Genomic DNA, 20,851 nt, shown 5'->3' with positions numbered 1-20,851 from the left:
GGTCACAGCAGGAATAGATTATGTGCGGCAACCTCTTTTCACCTAGTTTTCTTTCTTTCTTTTTCTCTTACCTCAGAGAGAGTTGCTTTATATGAATAAAAATTACCATCTCTTTCTAAAATTGCCTATGGTGCAGATTTAATGGTGATGAGGAAAGGCAGGTGGCAGAGGTGTGCTTAAAAATTGCTCAAAACAATGGCAAGGATCCAAAGGGCACTTGAGGGTGGAGTTACTATGCATCATTCCCTACACAGGACTTCTTTTGGAAATGGCAACCCTGCATTGCATTGTCACATTGTGCATTTCTCTGTACTCAGTATCATTACTTTCAAGACTGGGGAAACAACTTGTGTAAGCCTTCCTAAACTACTGTGCAAAGGTGCTGCTCAGATATCTGGTTTCCCCCTGAGGCACAAGATTTTCCAACAACTCCCCAGCCTTTAAACTGCAGCTCTTCACACTCCTTCCCTAAGATTAGGAGAGGCTGGGGAAAGGGAATAGCTTTGCTGTATGTGCAGAACTCGCCACAAAGCCTTCTTGCTGCCTAAATCAAAAGAGAGGACTTTTATAGAATGCCTGAAGTTGTTTCACTGCTTACAGATCTCATTAGAGGCTGCATCAAGTGCTGTGGATGCTTTATGCTGATTTCCTTGTTACTTGTGCTGATTAGCAGTTTTATATATATATTTTTTAAAAAAATTAAACCCAACAACTGGCAAAACCTAAATTGGCACCAGACAGAAATTACCAGGGGTTATGGAGCTTTTAGATATGCTGATTAATTCTCATCAGCAGGAGCTACATCATAATTGGTTTGTATGCTTGGGAAAACAAAAGGAGCTAGAAAATTGCTGTTTAACATGCTGCACTGTTTTAAAGGGAGGTTCTTGGAAATGTGAAGTACAGCTGAGTATCATTTATCTGTAAGAATATTCTGTGCACTTCTGTATGCATTGTTCAAATATTGTCATTTGTGGCTGCCCAGCCCATCAAGTTTTGTGCTAAACAAGAATATGAGAGGTTGAAAGTAGAATATTGATGGCCTTAATCAGAAACTGTTTCTATCAACTATATTAGTACATCACTACAGTGCTTTCCCCCCCCAAAAAAAAATGTTTAGGGGTACTTTCATCTCATTTTCCTACTCATATTGAAATACGGCCCCTCAATGAGGCCAAACTTAGATTCACAAAATGTTTAGGGGTATGCGTACCCCTGCGTCATCGTTCCCCCCCCCAAAAAAGGCACTACATCACTAGTTATTTGAAGAAAATGCATCAGTCCTTGTTAGGCCGGTTGGGGGGGCTTAACATGGCATGGCAATCCAGTGTGGTATAGTGGTTAAAGTGTCAGACTAGGACCTGGGAGACCAGGGTTCAAATCCCTCACTCAGTCAGGCAACCTTGGGCCCATCAGAGTCTCTCAGCCTATCTGAGCTTGCAGAGTTGTTGTGAGAATGAAATGGAGAGGGGAGAACTATGTACCCCCCCCTTGAGTTCCTTCGAGGAAAGATGAGATATAAATGTAGCAGCAGCAGTAGTAATCCTTTTGATTTACAAAGTTTTATACTTCATTTAAAATATTTTTATATGTTCTTCATTACAAATACAAATCCAGAAGGGCTTACAAATCAAAACAAATCCAGATGCATCGTACCAGTACTATAAACAATGTGGATAGTTACAACCAGTCAAATAAAAAAATATATCAGTGCTGGTACTTTAGGCCGCCAAAAACATGGCCAAATACCCATGCCTTCAGCAAGAATCGAAAGGTTAAAGAGTAGGCCTCATCCATATCTCAGAAGGCAAGGAGTTCCAAACTAGGTGCCACCACTGAGAAGGCTTTCTTCTCATGTTCCCATTATAGCTCAGCTAAGAAGGGTTCCCCAGCAGATCTTCACAAGCAGGCAGGTATAGACAGGATAAGGAATTCTCCCAGGTGTCTTTTCCCCATAGGGTTTTGTAAGTCAATAGGAGTACCTTGAAGTGGTAACATATAGAGAGTCTGTATATTTCTTTCAGAATTGGTATTACGTATTTGTGACAGGACACCCCAGATAAAAGTGTAGCCACCAAAAGTGAAGCTTTCTTCAAGAACAGCCCCACACAAAGCGCCTCTAGTCTTGAGGTCTCTTGTTTCACTGTGAGCTTCTGAATGCCAGTTGGTGGGAATCACAAGCTGGGTGCCTGCTGTTGACCTCAGCTCCTGCTTTTTGACTTCCCATAGGCATCTGGTTAGGCATGATGAACCATGGGCCTGATCCAGCAGGCTCTTCTTATGTTCTTATGTACTTTGGCAAGGCCAAATGTGGTAAAAGGCACTTCTTGCTGCAAAGGTCACTTGAGTCTCCAATGATAATGGCTCTGATGGCACTCCGAGGTCACATGCCAGTTCCTTCAGCAAGAGTGCAACCTGTCCAGAACAGAAAACCTCCCTGATTTCCAGACCTATACATTATCAGGATTTACATTCAACTTATTGGCCCCCCTTTGACCACCTCTGTATCTAATCACAAGTCCAAGACCTGCACAGCCTCGACTGGCTCAGTTGTACAGAGAAAGATAGTTGGGTATCATCAGCATACTGATCACACCTCTCTCCAAACCCTCCAATGTGCACTTCCAGCAGCTGCAAATAGATGTTGATATAAAAAATTACCGTACAAAAAATTGATGGGAGCATAGCGTTCTATGTAAACGTTACAGGAGAGAGCAGTATTGAAAGCACGGTTGGAAATAGCTATTGGCAGGAAACATAAGCAGGAAATTGATGTGCCTCTAGGTAGGCCTCTTAAAACAGTATGCTGGCCAGCCCCACTAGGCAATACTGTAGCCCTAATCATACTATTAAGTGGTGCTGGGTTATTTGCATGCAATTTAAAATATGGAAGCTTTCCAAATTACAACGCATTTCCAATGTGTTTCTTAGTGCTAAACTTCTTGCCCCCTTGTTTTAAGCAAAATAAAGAGACAGGTACATTATTTGGTCAGTATCTAAATGCCTTACATTTTTACAGGGCTATGTATTTTATTGTGTTGAAGGTGCAATTTTCTTGCTCTTGCTAAACAGATCTGGATCTGGTCAGTGCATAGTTGGGAGTCCACCTAGAAATTCTATGTACACCACCTTAAAGGAGGATTATAAATGCAAGAGTATCTAAAATAACCAATAAGATAAAATGAAGATGTTTTTGCAGTTTGTCTAATGTATTGATTCCTTCTCATCTCTCCCTTGCTCGTTTTTCAGCAATGATGATGCATTTAACCAGATGGCTGTTGCTCCTTTCCCATTACCCTCCAGCTCCCAGTCTTCCATTGAGGTAAGATACTTTCTGATTAGTGTTTCCTAAATGAAAGCAATTAATCATAATTAGCAGATTAATATAAACCATGGCATTCATCTAATTAAACTCTAGAAAAAAACATTCAGCAGAAGGCCAACAGAGCATGAATTTCCCTTCATAATGCAATAGCTGGCATGGTTCACTGTTGTGCACGTCTGTCTGCATTTTTTCAGTGAGGCAAAATCAGCTCTATTTAAGTTTGAAACATTAAACACAGAGATGAACTATGCTGAAAACCTGATACCTGAAGCACTTTTCTCTCCCAAAACCAAGGACGGAGCACTCCAGTTCACACAGGGGCAACCTCAGTGTTTTTTGGAGTGACATCCTAGGTCTTGTTGATGCATATGTGTGTGTTCAAGGGCATAATGAGAATAAAGGGGCTCGCTGTGTAGGTCAGCACAATCTCTTTATATGAAGCTCTGAGACAAATAGGCAGCAAATTCAAATGATACAGTATAGGTGTTGTGGACTCCAAGCATCTACCTTGTCCTCTCACAGCTGCATTCTGTAGAAGCTCCTCATAAACAATTGTCTTGTCCATCAATACCACCTGGGCATTGAGTCTAGGAACACATACCTTCTGAGATCAACACTCCAGAAAGGGTCAAAGCCTCCATAACATTGTGCCTTCAGAAACTGTTCCAGCTAGGCAGCCCAGCAAGATACTATGGCTGATGATATCAAAAGCTACAGAAAGGTTCAGGAGAACTCACAGGGTTGCCCTCGCCCTGTGCACTCCCCTATGTAAGTTATCCATCAAGCTGACAGCCATATCTTTCCTAACTCAGTTGGAAGGCAGGCTAGAACAGATCCAAATAATAATGAGTTTTGTTCAAGACTGTCTGGAGTTAAAAGGCTGCTACTCTCTGCAATACCTTTCTCAAAAATTGTAAATTAGTCACCAGGCAAACACTTGAATCCAAACTCTCCAGCTCCAAATTAGGGTCTAATTATCACTTTTAATGGATCATGCCATCCATTAAAACAGGAACCTTCTATCACGTTGCTAGAGTCAACATGACATTGGAGATGGAGAAATATCAACAGTGGTATTCCCTTGAATGCTAGGGCATCAGGTAGAACTTTTCATCTTGTGCAGAATTGAGTGTGAATTTTCAAGGACAATGGAAAGAGTTTCACTTGTACTTATTCCTATCCGAACGTAACAACTATTTTCAACAATAGAACATTCTTCTTCTGGGTTTAATGAATATTAACAATTCATGGATTCATGGAGTGGATCCAGAGGTAGACCTTGCATATGTCCATAGAAAATGCAGCTATTGCATGTGCCTACAAGTCCTCTAGGGACACGGGTGGTGCTGTGGGTTAAACCACTGAGCCTAGGGCTTGCCAATGAGAAGGTTCGTGGTTCGAATCCCCGCAATGGGGTGAGCTCCCGTTGCTTGCTTCCTGCTCCTGCCAACCTAGTAGTTTGAAAGCACGTCAAAGTGCAAGTAGATAAATAGGTACCGCTCCGGCGGGAAGGTAAACGGCGTTTCCATGCGCTGCTCTGGTTCGCCAGAAGCGGCTTAGTCATGCTGGCCACATGACCCCGAAGCTGTACACCAGCTTCCTTGGCCAGTAAAGCGAGATGAACGCCGCAACCCCAGAGTCGTCTGCGACTGGACCTAACGGTCAGGGGGTCCCTTTACCTTTTACCTTTACAAGTCCTCTGTCTCAAAATAGTGCCATCCACAGCACAATCCAGACAATCAGAAAGCCGGAAAATCCTATGTACATAGCAAATAATTCAAGAAAATGTGCCAGGCTACAAACTGCAGGTCACATTTCGACCTCTTCACACAACTACACCTGGTCTTATGCCAACTTCACATTTGAACCTCATTGAGTTGCCTTTGGGAAAACCACCATTTTGGAGAATGGCCAGTTTCTTCCAGCATCCATTGAAAACAAAACAGTATCTGACTCACAGAGAAAGTAGGTTTCTATAGTCAGGAAACCCTGGGATTGCTGCCAAACTTATTTGGAAGCCAGGCCAAAAAGATGGTGTATCTATATTGGTGAAATATCATAATATGGAATTCCAGAAGTTTGATAATGAGCATCTATTATGTTGCCTTTTGTTTTGACTTGCAAGCCCAATGATAATGCATGGTTACTTTATAAATAAGAGAAAAGATTTTCCTCCTTCATTCACATTGGTCCATGCCCTCTTCAAATACCCTTGTTCTCATTTTTATTATAGAGAGTTGATTTTCTATCATAACCCAGGAGTAGTGTGTAAATTGCTGGATAATTACTGTTTCCCTGATTGTATTTTATTTTTTTGCTGAATTGATGTTACCTGGTATTGAGTCAAGTATTTCCTTCTACTGTATTATCCAGTTCTTCTGCTTTAGTTTTTTTGTGATTTCTCACTCTATACCATTTTTTTCCAACTTTGTGTGTATTTTATACCCAAACAACATTATTCTGGTAATGACTTGGTGAAATACGTAACATTATGCCATAGTTTAATCATGTTGCAGTACACCATCGGTTTTTAAAATGTTACTAAAGATGTGGGGTGTGCTGGTGCCCTGTGCCCTGTGTGTGTACACAGTGAAGCAGAGCAGACTTCACAGGGATAACTCTAGAAAGTCTGGCTTTGAAGGCTATGGATACTTTCCAGTTAATTTGAATGGAAGATTTCATCTTCTGAAAACCTGTTATTTTTCATTTCTGTTATTTATAAGCTGCCTTTCAACCAAAATTGGTTCCCAAGGTAGTTTACAGAATTTTAAAAACTTACATATATTTAAAACCAACAATAAAACTTCAGGCAGAAAACTAAACCATAACAGCCAGTTAACCATTGCTGTTTTATTAAGAGTTTGTGAGTGTACAGAGCGTGGCTCATTTGATGCATGTTCAGGATCTGGGATTTATTAAACTTCCCGGGAATCTCAGCTTTCTTTCTTTCTTTCTTTCTTTCTTTCTTTCTTTCTTTCTTTCTTTCTTTTGAGACACATTTCTAACTGTTGTGCTGGTGGACCAAAATCTGAAAATGTACGTGTGTTCTCTGCAAAGGAGTGAAAAACCCAAATACTCAGTGTTTTGTACCTTATTCTCTTCCTACTGCTGCTTTTTGGTTCCTAACCTCTATACAGCATGCTTTTTTGTGGGAAATGTGCCATCTAAGCCAAGGCTGGGATTGCAGTGCAGTGACAGAAAACAAGAGTGATCTGAATGGTCATATGTGGATATTTGTGTTTCCAGAGCCTTGTGGACCATAGCCCAGATGACCAGTTGAACACTGTTCATGAAAGCAAGGCTGATTTGTTGAGTCTCCCTCCAAAGAAATATATTCTGTAGTTTTATTGCTAAAATTTTAAGTGAAATTCACATTCCTAAATTCAAAAACAAAACTTTTTCACCAGGACCACAGTACCACCGAATCTGCAAGTGGTGAAGAAGATACCAGTTGGGAATTTCTTACAAAAAGCTCAACGGATGATGTGTACACTAAACTAGTAAGCATGCGCTGCAAGAAATATGCAAATTTCTTTACAGAGTCAAGGTTCCAGTAGGGGGGGGAAACTTGAAAAGGAAAGAGAAGCAGGAAATGACATTGGTGCAGTTTTGCACACTGTACAGACTAGCCCCAAACAGCAGAGAAACTATAATTGAATTTTGGTGCCCTATATGTGTGTTAGAATTGAACCTTGGATTCTCATGTTGGGATGGGGCAAACAATCAAAACCATAATACTTTTGGTGAGTGTAAATTAGACAGAGAGGATAAAATGATGTCAAGCTGGCACAGAACCATGCATGGCATTGAGGACCATAGCTGTTTAGAGATCTTGCTAAGTCCCTCTTTATTTCCACTCACCCGGATTTGTATTTTCAAGTGTATACAGTAGCTATAACTGTAAGAGCTAAAAACTTGACATTTGAAAAAGTTAAGGAATTGTGAGATTCTCAATATGATAAATTCTGTCTCAATTCTGAATTCAAATAATGAATTCTGCTCTTCTGAAACTCACATCATCTCAACCCCCACCACACACCCCTCTGCTAATGAGATCTAGCATAAAGTTCCTAGTAGTGTTTTGATAGTGCCATTTATTCCCTGCGGAGAATGTTAGAGAAGAGAGAGAGGCCTGCTGAAGGGCCCTTCTGCATGTCTAATGCGGTAATCTTGAGAGGCTTTTCTTCAAGTGCTTCTGCCAACTGAGGTGAAGTGGTTGGTTACCAGAGTGAGAACCTCCTCATTGGTGGCACCCTATTTGTGGCATTCCCTGCCTGCCCAGAGAGGCCTGGCTGATGTCAGTATTGCTATCCTTTCAATGCCAGGCACTTGTGCACTCTCAGGCTTTTAAATGTACAGTGGTACCTCGGGTTATATATGCTTCAGGTTACATATGCTTCAGGTTACACACTCTGCTAACCCAGAAATAGTGCTTCAGATTAAGAACTTTGCTTCGGGATAAGAACAGAAATCGGGCTCTGGCAGCGCGGCAGCAGCAGGAGGCCCCATTAGCCAAAGTGGTGCTTCAGGTTAAGAACAGTTTCAGGTTAAGAACGGACCTCCGGAACAAATTAAGTACTTAACCCAAGGTACCACTGTATTTGTCTTTTTAAGGTATTGTTGTTTATATTTTATTTATTCACTTTATTATCTCATTTTTGTGAACTGCCCCAGAAAATTTGCTAAAGAGTAAAATACAAATATTTCAAATAGATGAATTCATCCACCTGGCAGTCAGGAAGAGTGGCACACATCTGTTCTCTGGTAGTACTGAGGAAATACATTTTTACATGGATGCTTGAGTGCCTCAGCTGTTCAGCATGCCAATATATTTCAACTGCTTTCTATGTCAAAGCAACTTAAGGCAACCCAATCGTGCTAGGCATACAGTTATGGGTATTTTGTATTTATGATTTAAACGAATAGTATAAAATTATTGAGATTTCAGGAAGCCTTTTTATGTCAGTGTTCTTTCATGTATTTATTACAGCTATTTATATCCCATCTTTGAGGCTGCAAATCCTTTGACTGCTGCTTATAAGTAACACCAGTGTGTATTTTGAGAAGGGGAGGGGGTGAGGAATGAGCAGTATCACCATAGAGCAAATTATAAGGAGGATTCCTAGTAGGGCAGCTGGTGGTAGACAGCCTCATAAAAGGAGGAAACAGTCCAGCTGCAACAGGCATGGGTTCCTGATATTATCTCTGGCTGCCTCCCTTACTTTTCTGGAATCCTTCCCACAGGGCAGTTGACAGTAGATGGCTCTGTGGGGGAAGGTGCAATCCAGCGGGAACTGCAACATGCGTTTAATGTTGTTTTTGTCCCTCCCCACAGGCCAGTTTGTGCCTGTTGCCCACTTAGCTGGAGCAGCCTGTGGAGACTTCTTCACCTCTCTGTCAAGCTCTCTTCCCTTCTGACAGATTTTGATCCAAAGGGTTTAAGGCCACCCTCGAGCAGGACATTGATTGCTTGCACTGTGACACACAGTGTATGAGAAACTGATTGACGTGCCACTCTCTAAATACCTTGATGAGACTAAAATGAGAATAAGTTGTAGAGAGAAGAGAGCAAGCCATTTCAGCACACCCCTGTTTTTAATTTGTCACAAACCCTTTTTGAGACTAGTAACGGGTCACTGTTGCAAGTCTTCAGCTACCTTCTAAGAAGAAGAAGAAGAGGAGTTTGGATTTGATATCCCGCCTTTCACTCCCTTAAAGGTGTCTCAAAGCGGCTAACATTCTCCTTTCCCTTCCTCCCCCACAACAAACACTCTGTGAGGTGAGTGGGGCTGAGAGACTTCAAAGAAGTGTGACTGGCCCAAGGTCACCCAGCAGCTGCATGTGGAGGAGCGGAGACGCGAACCCGGTTCCCCAGATAACGAGACTACCGCTCTTAACCACTACACCACACTTCTACATACTAAAGCTTCTGCAAATGGAAGTGGTTAAAGTACAGCAAAATGCTTTGGATTTATTTCCTCAACATATAAAATTTCTTAATATTCAATCTATAAAAGTACTCTTATAGAGCAGCTTACAATAAACAATAATTAGACACAAAACAATTAAAACGATGGCGGCACAGCTGACCATAGACTGGTAAAACTGGAGTTAAGCCAATGCCTGGGAGATTTCTGTGTTTTAAAAGCTTTCCCTGGCACGAGAAAAGGATGTCAAGCTGCTCCCCACTCTGGGAAAAAATCAAAATCCAGGGTGAAAAGACCCTCCCTCTGGTCTACATTTGTTTTACCTCTGACAGCAAAAAGTGACTCCAGAAATGAGAGTTAGGCTATTAGCTACAGTACAAATGCCTAGAAATTTATTATGTAGGCTGGTTTTTCTGTTTTCTTCCTCTGTGCACAGCCTATTTTGCAATACTATTCGAATGTTGCCTTCTGAGTGGCTATATTCAGACATAACAATAAATTTTAAAAAATCAGTTCCCAATCTTGAACATTTTTGGCTTAATATGTTAGCCTTTTATCCATAATCATAATGGGAAAATATGATGGAATCAAGGATCACAAAGGTGGGCTTCAGGAAGCAGTAATTTATGTGAAGCTGGACTTTTCCATTGTTGGCTTGGGAAAGTAAAAGTTCCCTCCATGCTGGTGCAGCTTGGACTTTGCATAGGTGGGTAGTAGGAGCTCTATGCTCATAGGGGCTTGAAGAAGACAATAGAATCCTTGAGGAATTTGACTCTACAAAAAAAAAAAATGATCTGATTTGCACCTCTCAGGTGTGCAGATCAGAACTTAAGTATTTTTTATGTCACTCCTCCCTGAATTTTATGAAACAGTTTTCAGCTGAAACACACACACAGTGATAACATTTTTTAATGTATTTATCACAAAGTGTTTTGATTGCATACAAAATTACAAATGTTGTGCAGTTGTTGTTTTAATTGCAGAGAAATGTGGAATTGGGATGGAATGGATTTGGGGCTGAACACAGACAAGCAGAAACAGATCAGAAATATAATGATCCATCTATCCCTAGCAGCTATTAGAAAAAGTTCCTTGCAGGCTTGGGGAACCTTATGGCCTTCCAGATGTTAGACTCTGACTCCTATCAGCCAAGTCACCATAACCAATTATCAGGGTTGATGGAAGTTGCCAAAGGTTTCTCCACCCTGGTCTGCTGCTAGTCTAAGGCATCTGTTCTTGGGTCCTTTAAATTGCAAGCGATCACCTTCAAAAGGATCCTGAACTTGTACATGCAGAGACAAATGCAACTGTGGCTTTCATTCACAGTGTATATGCTACTAGTAGAAATGCTGTGTTATGTATTAAAAGTGACCCAAGAAAATGTTTTGTTACATTTTGAAGGGTATGCCTTTGATGCATTGCACAAGAGGCAGATGGAAGGTTCTCCCTTCCCAATAAACAAGTGATTTTAAACCTTCCGTGTTGACTTAACAGGGAAATAGCATGAGTGATAGCTCCAGTGTGGTTTTTAGATGTGTGTTCTTACTTTGCTTCACTGTACATACAGGGTAATCAAATGTTCTGTTCAGCAGGAGGCTTTTTCAGCTTGATCACTATTAATGCTGAAAGGCAGGTGTCCTTGAATCTGCCCTACTGTCAAGCATCAGCTGAAGTTGATGGCTTCAAAGGAGAGATTCATACTAATATTTCCCGATATTTCTGTGACAAATAAAATACTGATGAGCACACAAATCCAGTGGGGTGTTTCTATTTTTATTTTTCAGCAGCATAATCTGTCTCTTTAAAATATAATCATGTGTAATACAGTATTGGAGGGCGCAGCTGGCAGTGTGTGGGAAACAAATGTTTGAAGGATGTTTTCCTTGTGGCATCTTTTCAGTATTTCAGCTCAACCATTCCTCATAATACTAAACATTCCTCATAATACTAAACATCAATTTTTAACTTATCTGTTTTGTCCCACTGTTATGATATTTTGTAAAAGCAGGTGGAAAACGATGCTTTCGTTGGCAGGATTTTTGTTTGAATAAGCATACTGTATTCAAAGTCTGGAAGTTATGCTATGGTGTCTCACGTTGTGCTTCGAAAATTGCTTATTTTGTGTAATAAGAAAAGCTTACTATACACAAGCTAGTACAAAATTACTATCCCTTGAACATTGGAAGTCTACCTCATTCTCCTTTAATGTCTGATATTTCACCAAACATTTTTTACAAGCTTATTTTCCGAACCATAAGGGATAAATGGGTGTTTTTGTTATTCTTCTGCAAAAGGCAATATCTTAGAATGCTAAAAACAAAATTCACATATTAAAGGTGTAACTGCAGAAGCACAGAATATGTCACAAACATGGGTATCACATTTAATCAGACAAATTAGTTATATTTAGGTTTGAAGAAATAAAGGGAGCATTTTTTGCAGTTCATCTTCTTTAAGTTGTGCATTCTTGTCCTTATTGAGGCATCTGCATTATAAGCATTTTGTGGTAGTTTTCCTACAGACACAGCAGCTATCTAGTTAGGGTACTTGGCTGTGTTCCCAAAGAAGTAAACTGGATTTTGATTGGTCTCACACTAAATGGCCTTTTCTCAGTTTGGCCTGCTGTCTAAGAAAATGATGACAAGGTAGGCCTTCAGGGGGACTTAAATGTAGTAAGAGAGGTCTAATCTTAAATGAGCCACATGAAAAAAATAAGCAATATATTCCTAATTCTATATGATACTAAGCTTCACCTGAAGAGCGTTTAACACGGACCAGTAATCTATCTGGTCTACAAGTGCATTGAACTGTGAATTGAGTATTTCAGTTTGGGGCGATTTATTTCAGGGAATGAGGGCTGCAATAAAACAGGTTACACTTGAAAGTGTGTATCTTTGCAGAGGTCTTTGCTTTCAGATAAACCTTTAATTTGGGGGTTGTTTTTGATAGGATGTCGGTGCCAAGCTTGACAAGCAGGTGATAGAGAACCAGCAAATAACGGCAGAGCAACCTACAGAAAATGTATGTATTATACTCCAAATGGTTTCTTATTCATTTATTTTATTATTATTAACAATTTATTATTGTTATTATGTATATGTGAGTCTGGTTTAACATGTTTCTGAAGGTGATTTACGAACTTAAAAGTAAAAATGACAGAGAGAAAAAACAATGGAGAAGGTTTTAAAAAATTGCAAACAAACACCTAAGGCAAATACATTTTCATCCACTTAGCTACAAGCCTCCATCTTATTAGGAATAAGACTGTTATCCCTCATTCAACCAACCTCTGCATCTAGACCTCAATCCAGGGCCTTCTCAGTCCTTCCTCATTCAAGTGTCAACAGAGAAATAGTGTTTGGTAACATCCATGTACTGATAACACCTTACACCAATTTTCCTATTGACAGCTCTCAATGACTTCATCTAGTTCTTAAATAGCACTGGAGACAATGCAGTGCTCCATGGCACCACATAGGTCAAAAGCCAGTTGGGGTGGTGAAATAGGCATCCAGTGATGTTTTCTGGAGATAAGGTTGCAACTGTTGCAGAACCATGGCCCCAATCTCTCCTAGATGGTCCAGGAAGATGCTATCCAAAGCTGGTATGAGGTTGAGTAGGAGCTGCAGCGTGGTGCCCCTTTTCCCTCTCTTTCCCTCATCCATCCATGTAACGAAGGCTGATTCAATCCCAAATCTGGATTTGAAACCAGATTAAAATGTCCCCAAATAATGACTGCAATCCTCTTGAGTAGGACCTTGCCCCCAAAGGCCATATTTGCAGCTGGACAGTAGTTGTTTGCTATTTAGTTCAGGGAGGGTCTTCCTTTCAGGGGTGTCCTTACTTAATGCTACCTTCAAGGAGGCAAGTGCACCCCCCAATGCAAGACATTTATCACACCCTGGGCCCACCCATTCATGCCCCTTCCATCTAGCTTTAATGACCCATGAAAGGCAAGGGTGAAGAGGGCACATCCTTGGGAGCTTACTCTCAAGCACCTGGTCAGTGTCATCAGGCTGCAAAACCCAAAGCTGATCCCACAAAGCACAGCTGACTCAAAGCTGCATCAGTTACGGCATCTAGCTCGCTACAGAGGTGAACAACTTCTTCCTCAAAATGCCCAGCAAGCAAATCACAGAGGGTTTCTGGGGTGTCCTGGGCTCCATCACCAATATAAGTGTCAAGACTTAAGAACCGTCCTGACAAACTCCATCGCAAATGGCTGAAAGACGCGACAGTAGAAGCAATGAAGTGGCCCCTCTTTGTTGCTTTTACTACCACACAGTAGGTACAGTTGTGGGCTCTTGTAGCAGACCTCTTTTAGCTCAGAAAAAGTACACTTTTATTTAGTTTATAATAGCAAGCTTTTAAATGACCTTGTAAAACAGCCAGAAATAATAATGGAAAACATGGGATTGTTGTAAAACACGTGTCAAGATTTTACCAAAGCTCTTAAACCTTATGGTAAATAATGTTTCAGGAGTATGTTCTCTGACTGAAATTTTTGAAATTGCAGCATCGGAGGTAAGTAGATTATTACTTCTAAAGTTGTTAAATGTTGTTTTATGCTCCCCACTTTTGATCTATATAAAAAATCTCTGTACTGTAGTTTCAACTTCTTGTTTGGATTTTAGGAGGCTTAACAGTTCAATGTCTTTGATTTATCTCTCCCCCCCCCCTTTTCCCTTCCAGTTTCGTAACCAATTAAAGCAATCAAAGTCTTCAACAGTAATCCCTATCAGTTTACACAAGATATCTTTGGCTCCGGCACCTTCTTATTCTTCAGAGACAGAGTTCACCAGCAGAAGTATGAACTTCTTACTTCTATCTGAAGAATACCTTTCATTCAATACAAAGCTTTTTAGCATGATAGTAGCATGCAATGTTTTCTTTTATTTTAATTTAAAAGTCTAGATTAACAGCTACAATGCCATTTACTTTTACATGCAATTGATTTAATGTATTTTTTCTTAGAACATTTCATGTGACAAACCTATTTTATCTACCACCTCACTCTGCTGCATGGAAAGGCCAGGCGTTGTTGTCCTCCTTCACTCATAAGAATGATGCATGAGCAGTATAACTGCTGAGATCAGGGCTCAGAAATCTCAGCCATGCTAATTCTGCAGTCACCAAAATTCCATAATGTATTAATAAATAACAGAGGTTGCCACAGCTGATAATTGTGAACTTCTGTCACACTACTTGTATGAATAAACCAATATTATGAGTGAAGAAACTTGTCAACAGCGGTGAAAAGCAAGCTCTTGACTGCCTTTCGGGTAGCAGAAGATCCAGAAGAGGATCTGATGTGCGAGTGTGAGCAAGCATGTGTGTGCAGCTAGATATAACGAGTGCCCTAGCTTATCAGAATGGTGTGTCACCTTCCCTAAACATTAACTTGCATGTGAATTGTGAAATTGCATCCAAAGCAGCAGACCTCAAATCACAAGAATTTGATGCAGGTGCACACCAAATTTCGACACTGAGTTTATTCCTGTGCAGCTTCTTTCTTTGTTTGGCAATTGTGCTTTTGTTCACTGGTACATTTTATCATTTGTTGCAGGTGGCTTTCCGCTTCCTCTGGTGGATCCAGCGACATGCCCAATAGTTCCTGGACAAGAAATGACTATAGAAATCTCCAAGGGGCGATCAGGCCTTGGTCTCAGTATTGTAGGAGGAAAGGATACACCACTTGTAAGTTGTTTGGTGGTTTTGGAATACTATTTCAAGTTTTCATGAATCTCAAAGCTGCTCCATTTTTGGTACAATGAAGGAAAGAAATGTGGAAAATCCATAATACATGTTTGACGTGTATGCTTGGATGTTCCTTTAATCTCTCCAAAGGACACTGGTGGATACTAATATAGCCACAAATTTAATGAAAGCATGTCATGGCCAATATGTATGAGTAGATGTGTGATCACCTTCTTATATTCTAAGCATTCTCTGTTGTGCATGTCTTTAAAACAAAAGAAGCTGCTTATTGCTTATATATTTAGCTTATTTCCCACCTATTAAAATGAATTCAATGTGACTTACAATAATAAAAAATGGTAATTTAGGTAGATACAGTAAGCCATTAATGATCTATGCATTATGAGTAATCTTTGACTTGCTGTTATGCCTGAACTAATTCGATTTTGGTTGGTTTTGCTCCAAACAAGCATTTTAGTTGGTAAGTCAAGAATAGACCTTATCTTGAGTAAATGGTTTGTTTGAAGCAAGCAAAACTGAATTCTATTACAAATATAGAATTAGCAGAAATTTCAGTGTGAAAAGTTATAGAAAATGAAGAATACACTCCATTTGATTTGGGCTTTTCAGCCTGGCTAGCTAGCACATAATATGGCTAGGAAAGCAACAGCTATAATTAAAATGTATACGAGAGAAAGCAGCAGTCAATATACCAAATCACATAACCTCATTTGCTTGCCATCCTCTTCGTAAGAACATTAGAAGAAGATTGCTGCTGGAGCAGACCAAAGACCCAGAGGCTAGTGTCCTGTTCCTACACTGGCCAGCCACATGCTTATGGAAAGCCCACCCAAAAAAGAGATGAAGGCAATAACTCTTTCCTGCTGCGATTCACTAGCAAGTGGTGTTCAGAGTCATGCTGCCTCTGATCTTGGAGATAGTATATAGCCATCATGAGCATTAGCCTTTGACAGCCTTATCCTCTATGAATTTGTCTAATCCCCTCTTAAAGCTATCTAAGTTGCGCATAAATTCCCTTAACGCAGCATAGCTTAACCTTAACTATGCACCTTGCTTGATCTGCTGTTGCATATTTGATGCTTCCTTTTTCTGATGAATGTTGAGTACCAGACACGTGCACTTAGATTTTCTCTTAAGTATATGGTGAAAAGGGGCAGGAGACTAAATATAATAGCTTTTTGCACCAAAGATAAGCTTTTGAAAGTGTGAACTTCAATATCAGTGTGAAAATTGCATAATATCACTGGAGGTGTAAAAACATATGTAGGTTCTTATTAGAAATATGTGAAAACTGTTCCCATGGATTAACAGATTTCTTCATTGAAAAATCCCTCTTTGAAATTTTGACTTTTATTGTCAAAATGCAGATTGATCAGATGATATTACTTGGGTATTGTTGGGCTTTTTACAAAATAATCATGTTTTGTACAGGAGAAATGAAATTTCTACCAGCTTCCTGTCTGCTGCCTCCTTGCTCTCCACAGGCATGTCTCAGAAGACTGGAAAAATATGGTTCATATTTTTTGCCCATTGTTATGTCATGAAGCTACAGTTTAGCAATTTTCATCCTTTTGAGACCAGGGGCCCACCTTCAGTAGTCCAAACAAGCATTTGGGCACCAACTTCTTAATTTTTTTAAAAAATCATTCGTTTGTATGATAGGAATGCTGTAGCTACGAGCCATTTTAGGTCAAGCTGCAACCTGGTATTTGGTCCTGATTCACCTGTTGAAGACTAAAGTATAGTTTGTACAACAGTGAATCTCCACAGCTAACATTAGGCTGTAGGACTGGATCTTACGACTTTCATATAACAAGGGAGTCTGAAAAGCTGATTGTAAGAGAAATCCGTCTCCTGCTTTGTGGCCATTCCAGCTGCATTTTTCACTATTCTTGTGAAAATTATACAGTTATGGGAGCATGCTTAATAAAATTTAAACTGCTTTTTTAATTCGGTAAATGCATTAGCAATTTGACCACACACCTTCTTCCTGTATGCAGCCTTAAGCATTTTTTTCATTCAGCAGTAATTTGTACTGCAAATGAATCCAGTGTTCTGTGAATACATGATCACTCATGCCATAGAAACAAACCAGAAGTTTGACATGAGACCTTGACTTTTCGCTACAGCAGAGTGGTTGTAAATACTGTTAGTGGGACTGCAAAGGAGGAAGCTTCAAAAAAACCCAACTCCATCCATATCTTTATCACAATACTTGCTTTCAGGCAAGGATATTAATATTTTCTTCCTCCTCCATGTCTTTCTCACTTCATGTCACCTTGCCCTGAGTGATGTAGTGCTATTTTGCTTTAAATGTTTTTTAAAACTGAGCACATTCTGTGACCTCCTGCTGACTGCTCTTCCTGTGATGAATAACTTTATACAGAAAGCAAATTCCATGTTACTGAATAAATGAAACCTGTTCATTTTCATTAGAATTAGCTGCTGAAAGCCACTCTGGAGCATTATTTTGTGTAGATTTTACTGTTCCTATCACATGCTTATGTGCTTAAGGCTCAGTAAAAACATGATAAAACATAGTTATTTATAAATCAATATTTTGTTGAAAAGATCAAAGCAGATAACAAAAATACATAAACCTGTACAGTAAAAACCACATAAAGAGGTTAAAACAGACATCAATTAACTATTGTGGAAAGATTTATTCTTAATTGCCTGCTTAGGAGTAGAAGTGGCTGGGGCAACCCAGTCAGATGGGCAGCAAATAGTAGTAGTAGTAGTAGTAGTAGAAGAAGAAGAAGAAGAAGAAGAAGAAGAAGAAGAAGAAGAAGAAGAAGAAGAATAGCAGAAGAAGAAGAATAGAAAAGTTGTGAGCTGGCCTTTAAAAGTTGAAACAGAAACTACCTGCTGAATCTTTCTTGGTAAAGCTTTCCACCGGTAGAGCCAATTTCCACTGGGAGAGCCATTATATCCTAGTTATAAAGGCTTTGTGTCTTGTTGTTGTCAAATGAGCCTTTCCAACTCGGGGAGTGACCAACAGTGCTCCTGCAGATTATCTCCACAATCAAACTAGGATATAATGGTTCAGGTGATGTAAATTATGTAAATCAAGGCAAGGACCATGAACCTGCCTCAGTAGTAGATGAGCAGCCTGTGCAACTTCCAAACCAGACCCATGGGCAGCCCCACATAGAACGCATTACAGTAATCCAGTCTTGAGGTTATCACTGCATGGACCAAAGTGGGCAGGGTATCTCTGTCCAGGAATGGCTTTAGCTGGTGAACAAGGCAAAGCTGGTAAAAGTCGATCCTAGTCACAGAGGACATTTGGACCTCTAGTAACAACAATGTAACTAGGAGTACCCCCAAGCTGCACATGTGCTCCTTCAGAGGGAGTGCAGCCCCATCCAGAACAGGTACCTTGTATAGTTCCCAAACTTGGGAACCACCCAAGAGCCTCCTTCTTCAAGCATAGTTTATAAGCCCTCATCCAGTCTACTGTATTCAGACGCCAATCCAGAGCTTTCACAATCTCCTGATTCCAATGTTATGGAGAAGTAGAGCTTTGTGACATGAGCATCCTGGTTGTCAAGAATCTTATTTCTACCTGTAGTACCAAGGATGGGACACAGACAGCACTCTCAATTTATGACCTTATAGGCACTCCCTAGTCTTAGAAGCAGTGCTCTTGTTGATGCAAGCTAGAACGATGTTGACCTTGTCATGATACAGCATGCTTTTGATTGATGCTCAGTTCTTTGCTCATTATAACCCCTAAACCAACGTCAGAAATGTGGCTGCCTAGACATTTATTCCTATTTTATACTTGTCCCTGCATTTCTTCCCATATTCTTTCTTCCTGCCAAATTTAACCTTCTGTTGCTATCTGCACAGCTCTCCGGTTTCTATATACAGTTTTTGAATTCTTAGCTTATCCTCCAGAGTATGTGCATCCTTCTCAATTTTGTATGGCTGGTTGTTAAAACTGATAGCTTGGGAATATTCCGTGGGAGTATGTGGCATTCCATTTCAAAACAAATGGCATTGCTGGTGAAATGATAAAAAATATGCTGTTTGAAGTGTCTCCCTCCCTCCTTTGGGGCGGGGTCTACTCCTGACAATAATTGTATATCACAGAAACATTCCCTAAAGCAACATCTGCTGCTGCCTATATTTTCCAGCCTTGGTAATAAAGTTAATATATTTTTCAAATTCATTTATTGTGGTGGATTTAACTTGCAGCCACGCTGTACAAGGCTGAACACCCCTGTGAAGGCCTTAAAACAGCCATTACTCATAACACCATGGTTTTAAATTATATATTATAAGTTTATATTAAATTATAAAAGTTAAGCATGCAGGACTAAAAATGCAAGTTGACTTGGAGTTCAGATTTCACTCATGCCTAGCTGTGTATAATATGGTGGAAGTATTACACAGAATAATTAGCCCAATTATGGCTAATGTTAGCCAAAATCTGGATTCTTGCACTGGAAAGAGGAAGAAACCCCCTTTTACCTTAGTGGCTGTGGCAGACATAATGCTGTAATAAAAATACACAAGCGTGTTAAAAATACATAGAGTAAAAATGTCTAGTCATTGGTGCTGCCAAAATGCTCAGAAATAATAATAATAATAATAATAATAATAATAATAATAATAATAATAATAATAATTTATTTATTTATACCCCGCCCATCAGGCTGAGTTTCCCCAGCCACTCTAGGCAGCTAAATACCACCCCAAACATATTTGTTTGATGCTGAAATGCTGATAAAGTTGGAATCAAGCGGGCCTCTCTGGGGAGAGCATTCCATAGACAAGGAACTACTTCAGGGGAGAAATGTTATTTCATTGACACCCAAAGAAGAGCCTCAGATGACAATCCTAAGGTCTGAAATAATGTCAAAACCAGCACTGCAAATTAGACCCAGAAACAAATTGGCAACCAGTGCTGCTAATCACAGTACACCTTGAGGCTATGGAACTGCATGTTCCATTCAAAGTGAATTCCATCCTCTTTCAACAATACTAACCCTGATTAAAACTTACTGATCCGGTTTCCCCCTTAACAAATATGTGAAAGCATGGTATGAAGCTGGTTAAAGTTGCCCACTGTGTGGTTATAGTTGTTCTTGGGAAATGTGTGGCTCTGTGAGTGATCTTGTAACACACTCGGTATTTTACAACAATGGTTAAGAGATCATCAGCGTAATATATGTGGCTGGGACAACCCAGTCAGATAGGTGGGGTACATGAAAATGATGATGATAGGAAAGGTCACAGTATTTTCATGTCAGTTCTGCATTCTGGACTGTAGTCTCGGAACTTACTTTTAATGTATAAGCATTGATACTGAGATTATGTGTTCTGTTAGGATGCTATTGTGATACATGAAGTATATGAAGAAGGAGCAGCAGCTAGAGATGGCCGACTTTGGGCTGGTGATCAAATCCTTGAGGTAAGATTCATTATTTAACTCTGCAAATATTTCTATGTTCCATACAAAACCAATATTTTCAGAGGGAAAACCATGCATTGTGCAAGAAACATGGCTGAAATAATCAACTTATTCCTCTAAATAATAATAGATAATGTGGATTTGATCTACTTCATCTACTTAAAATGTTGAGATCCATACGCATCTATTGATCAGATTTCTTTAATATTTTGTATTTTAAAAAATGCATATGTATATTTATCACATTGCAAATATATAAAATACAGGCCAAAACATATTAATGCAAATTATGAACATATTGTAAACATAAATTTCATTGCCAAACAACTTTTTGCTTTTCATCAGATATGCAACAGCATTCTCATGTTCGATTTAAAAATTTAGACAGTAGGCATTAGTGTCATGAGATGATAAATGTTATATCACGTGTCACCATATGTCACAAAATTATTTCTATTT

The 20,851-nt window shown here is 39.7% G+C and overlaps 1 protein-coding gene across 6 annotated transcripts in view; it reads left to right on the top strand.

Moving 5' to 3' along the window:
- The window catches only part of PATJ (PATJ crumbs cell polarity complex component), a 157,843-nt gene that overhangs the window by 113,334 nt on the left and 23,658 nt on the right, over window positions 1-20,851 (top strand). For 5 of the 6 annotated variants that reach the window (XM_053392227.1, XM_053392225.1, XM_053392224.1 and 2 more), the window contains 6 exons: window positions 3,250-3,322; window positions 6,733-6,825; window positions 12,202-12,273; window positions 13,945-14,059; window positions 14,819-14,949; window positions 20,309-20,392. In XM_053392227.1, coding sequence (XP_053248202.1) covers window positions 3,250-3,322; window positions 6,733-6,825; window positions 12,202-12,273; window positions 13,945-14,059; window positions 14,819-14,949; window positions 20,309-20,392 — 568 coding nt within the window. The remainder of the gene's footprint in view (window positions 1-3,249; window positions 3,323-6,732; window positions 6,826-12,201; window positions 12,274-13,944; window positions 14,060-14,818; window positions 14,950-20,308; window positions 20,393-20,851) is intronic. The other variant, XM_053392226.1, reaches the window with a different exon arrangement.

Source organism: Podarcis raffonei, chromosome 6 (genome assembly GCF_027172205.1).
Source record: "Podarcis raffonei isolate rPodRaf1 chromosome 6, rPodRaf1.pri, whole genome shotgun sequence".
NCBI classification, from domain to species: Eukaryota; Metazoa; Chordata; class Lepidosauria; order Squamata; family Lacertidae; genus Podarcis; species Podarcis raffonei.
This window is presented reverse-complemented; position numbering and strand designations above follow the sequence as displayed.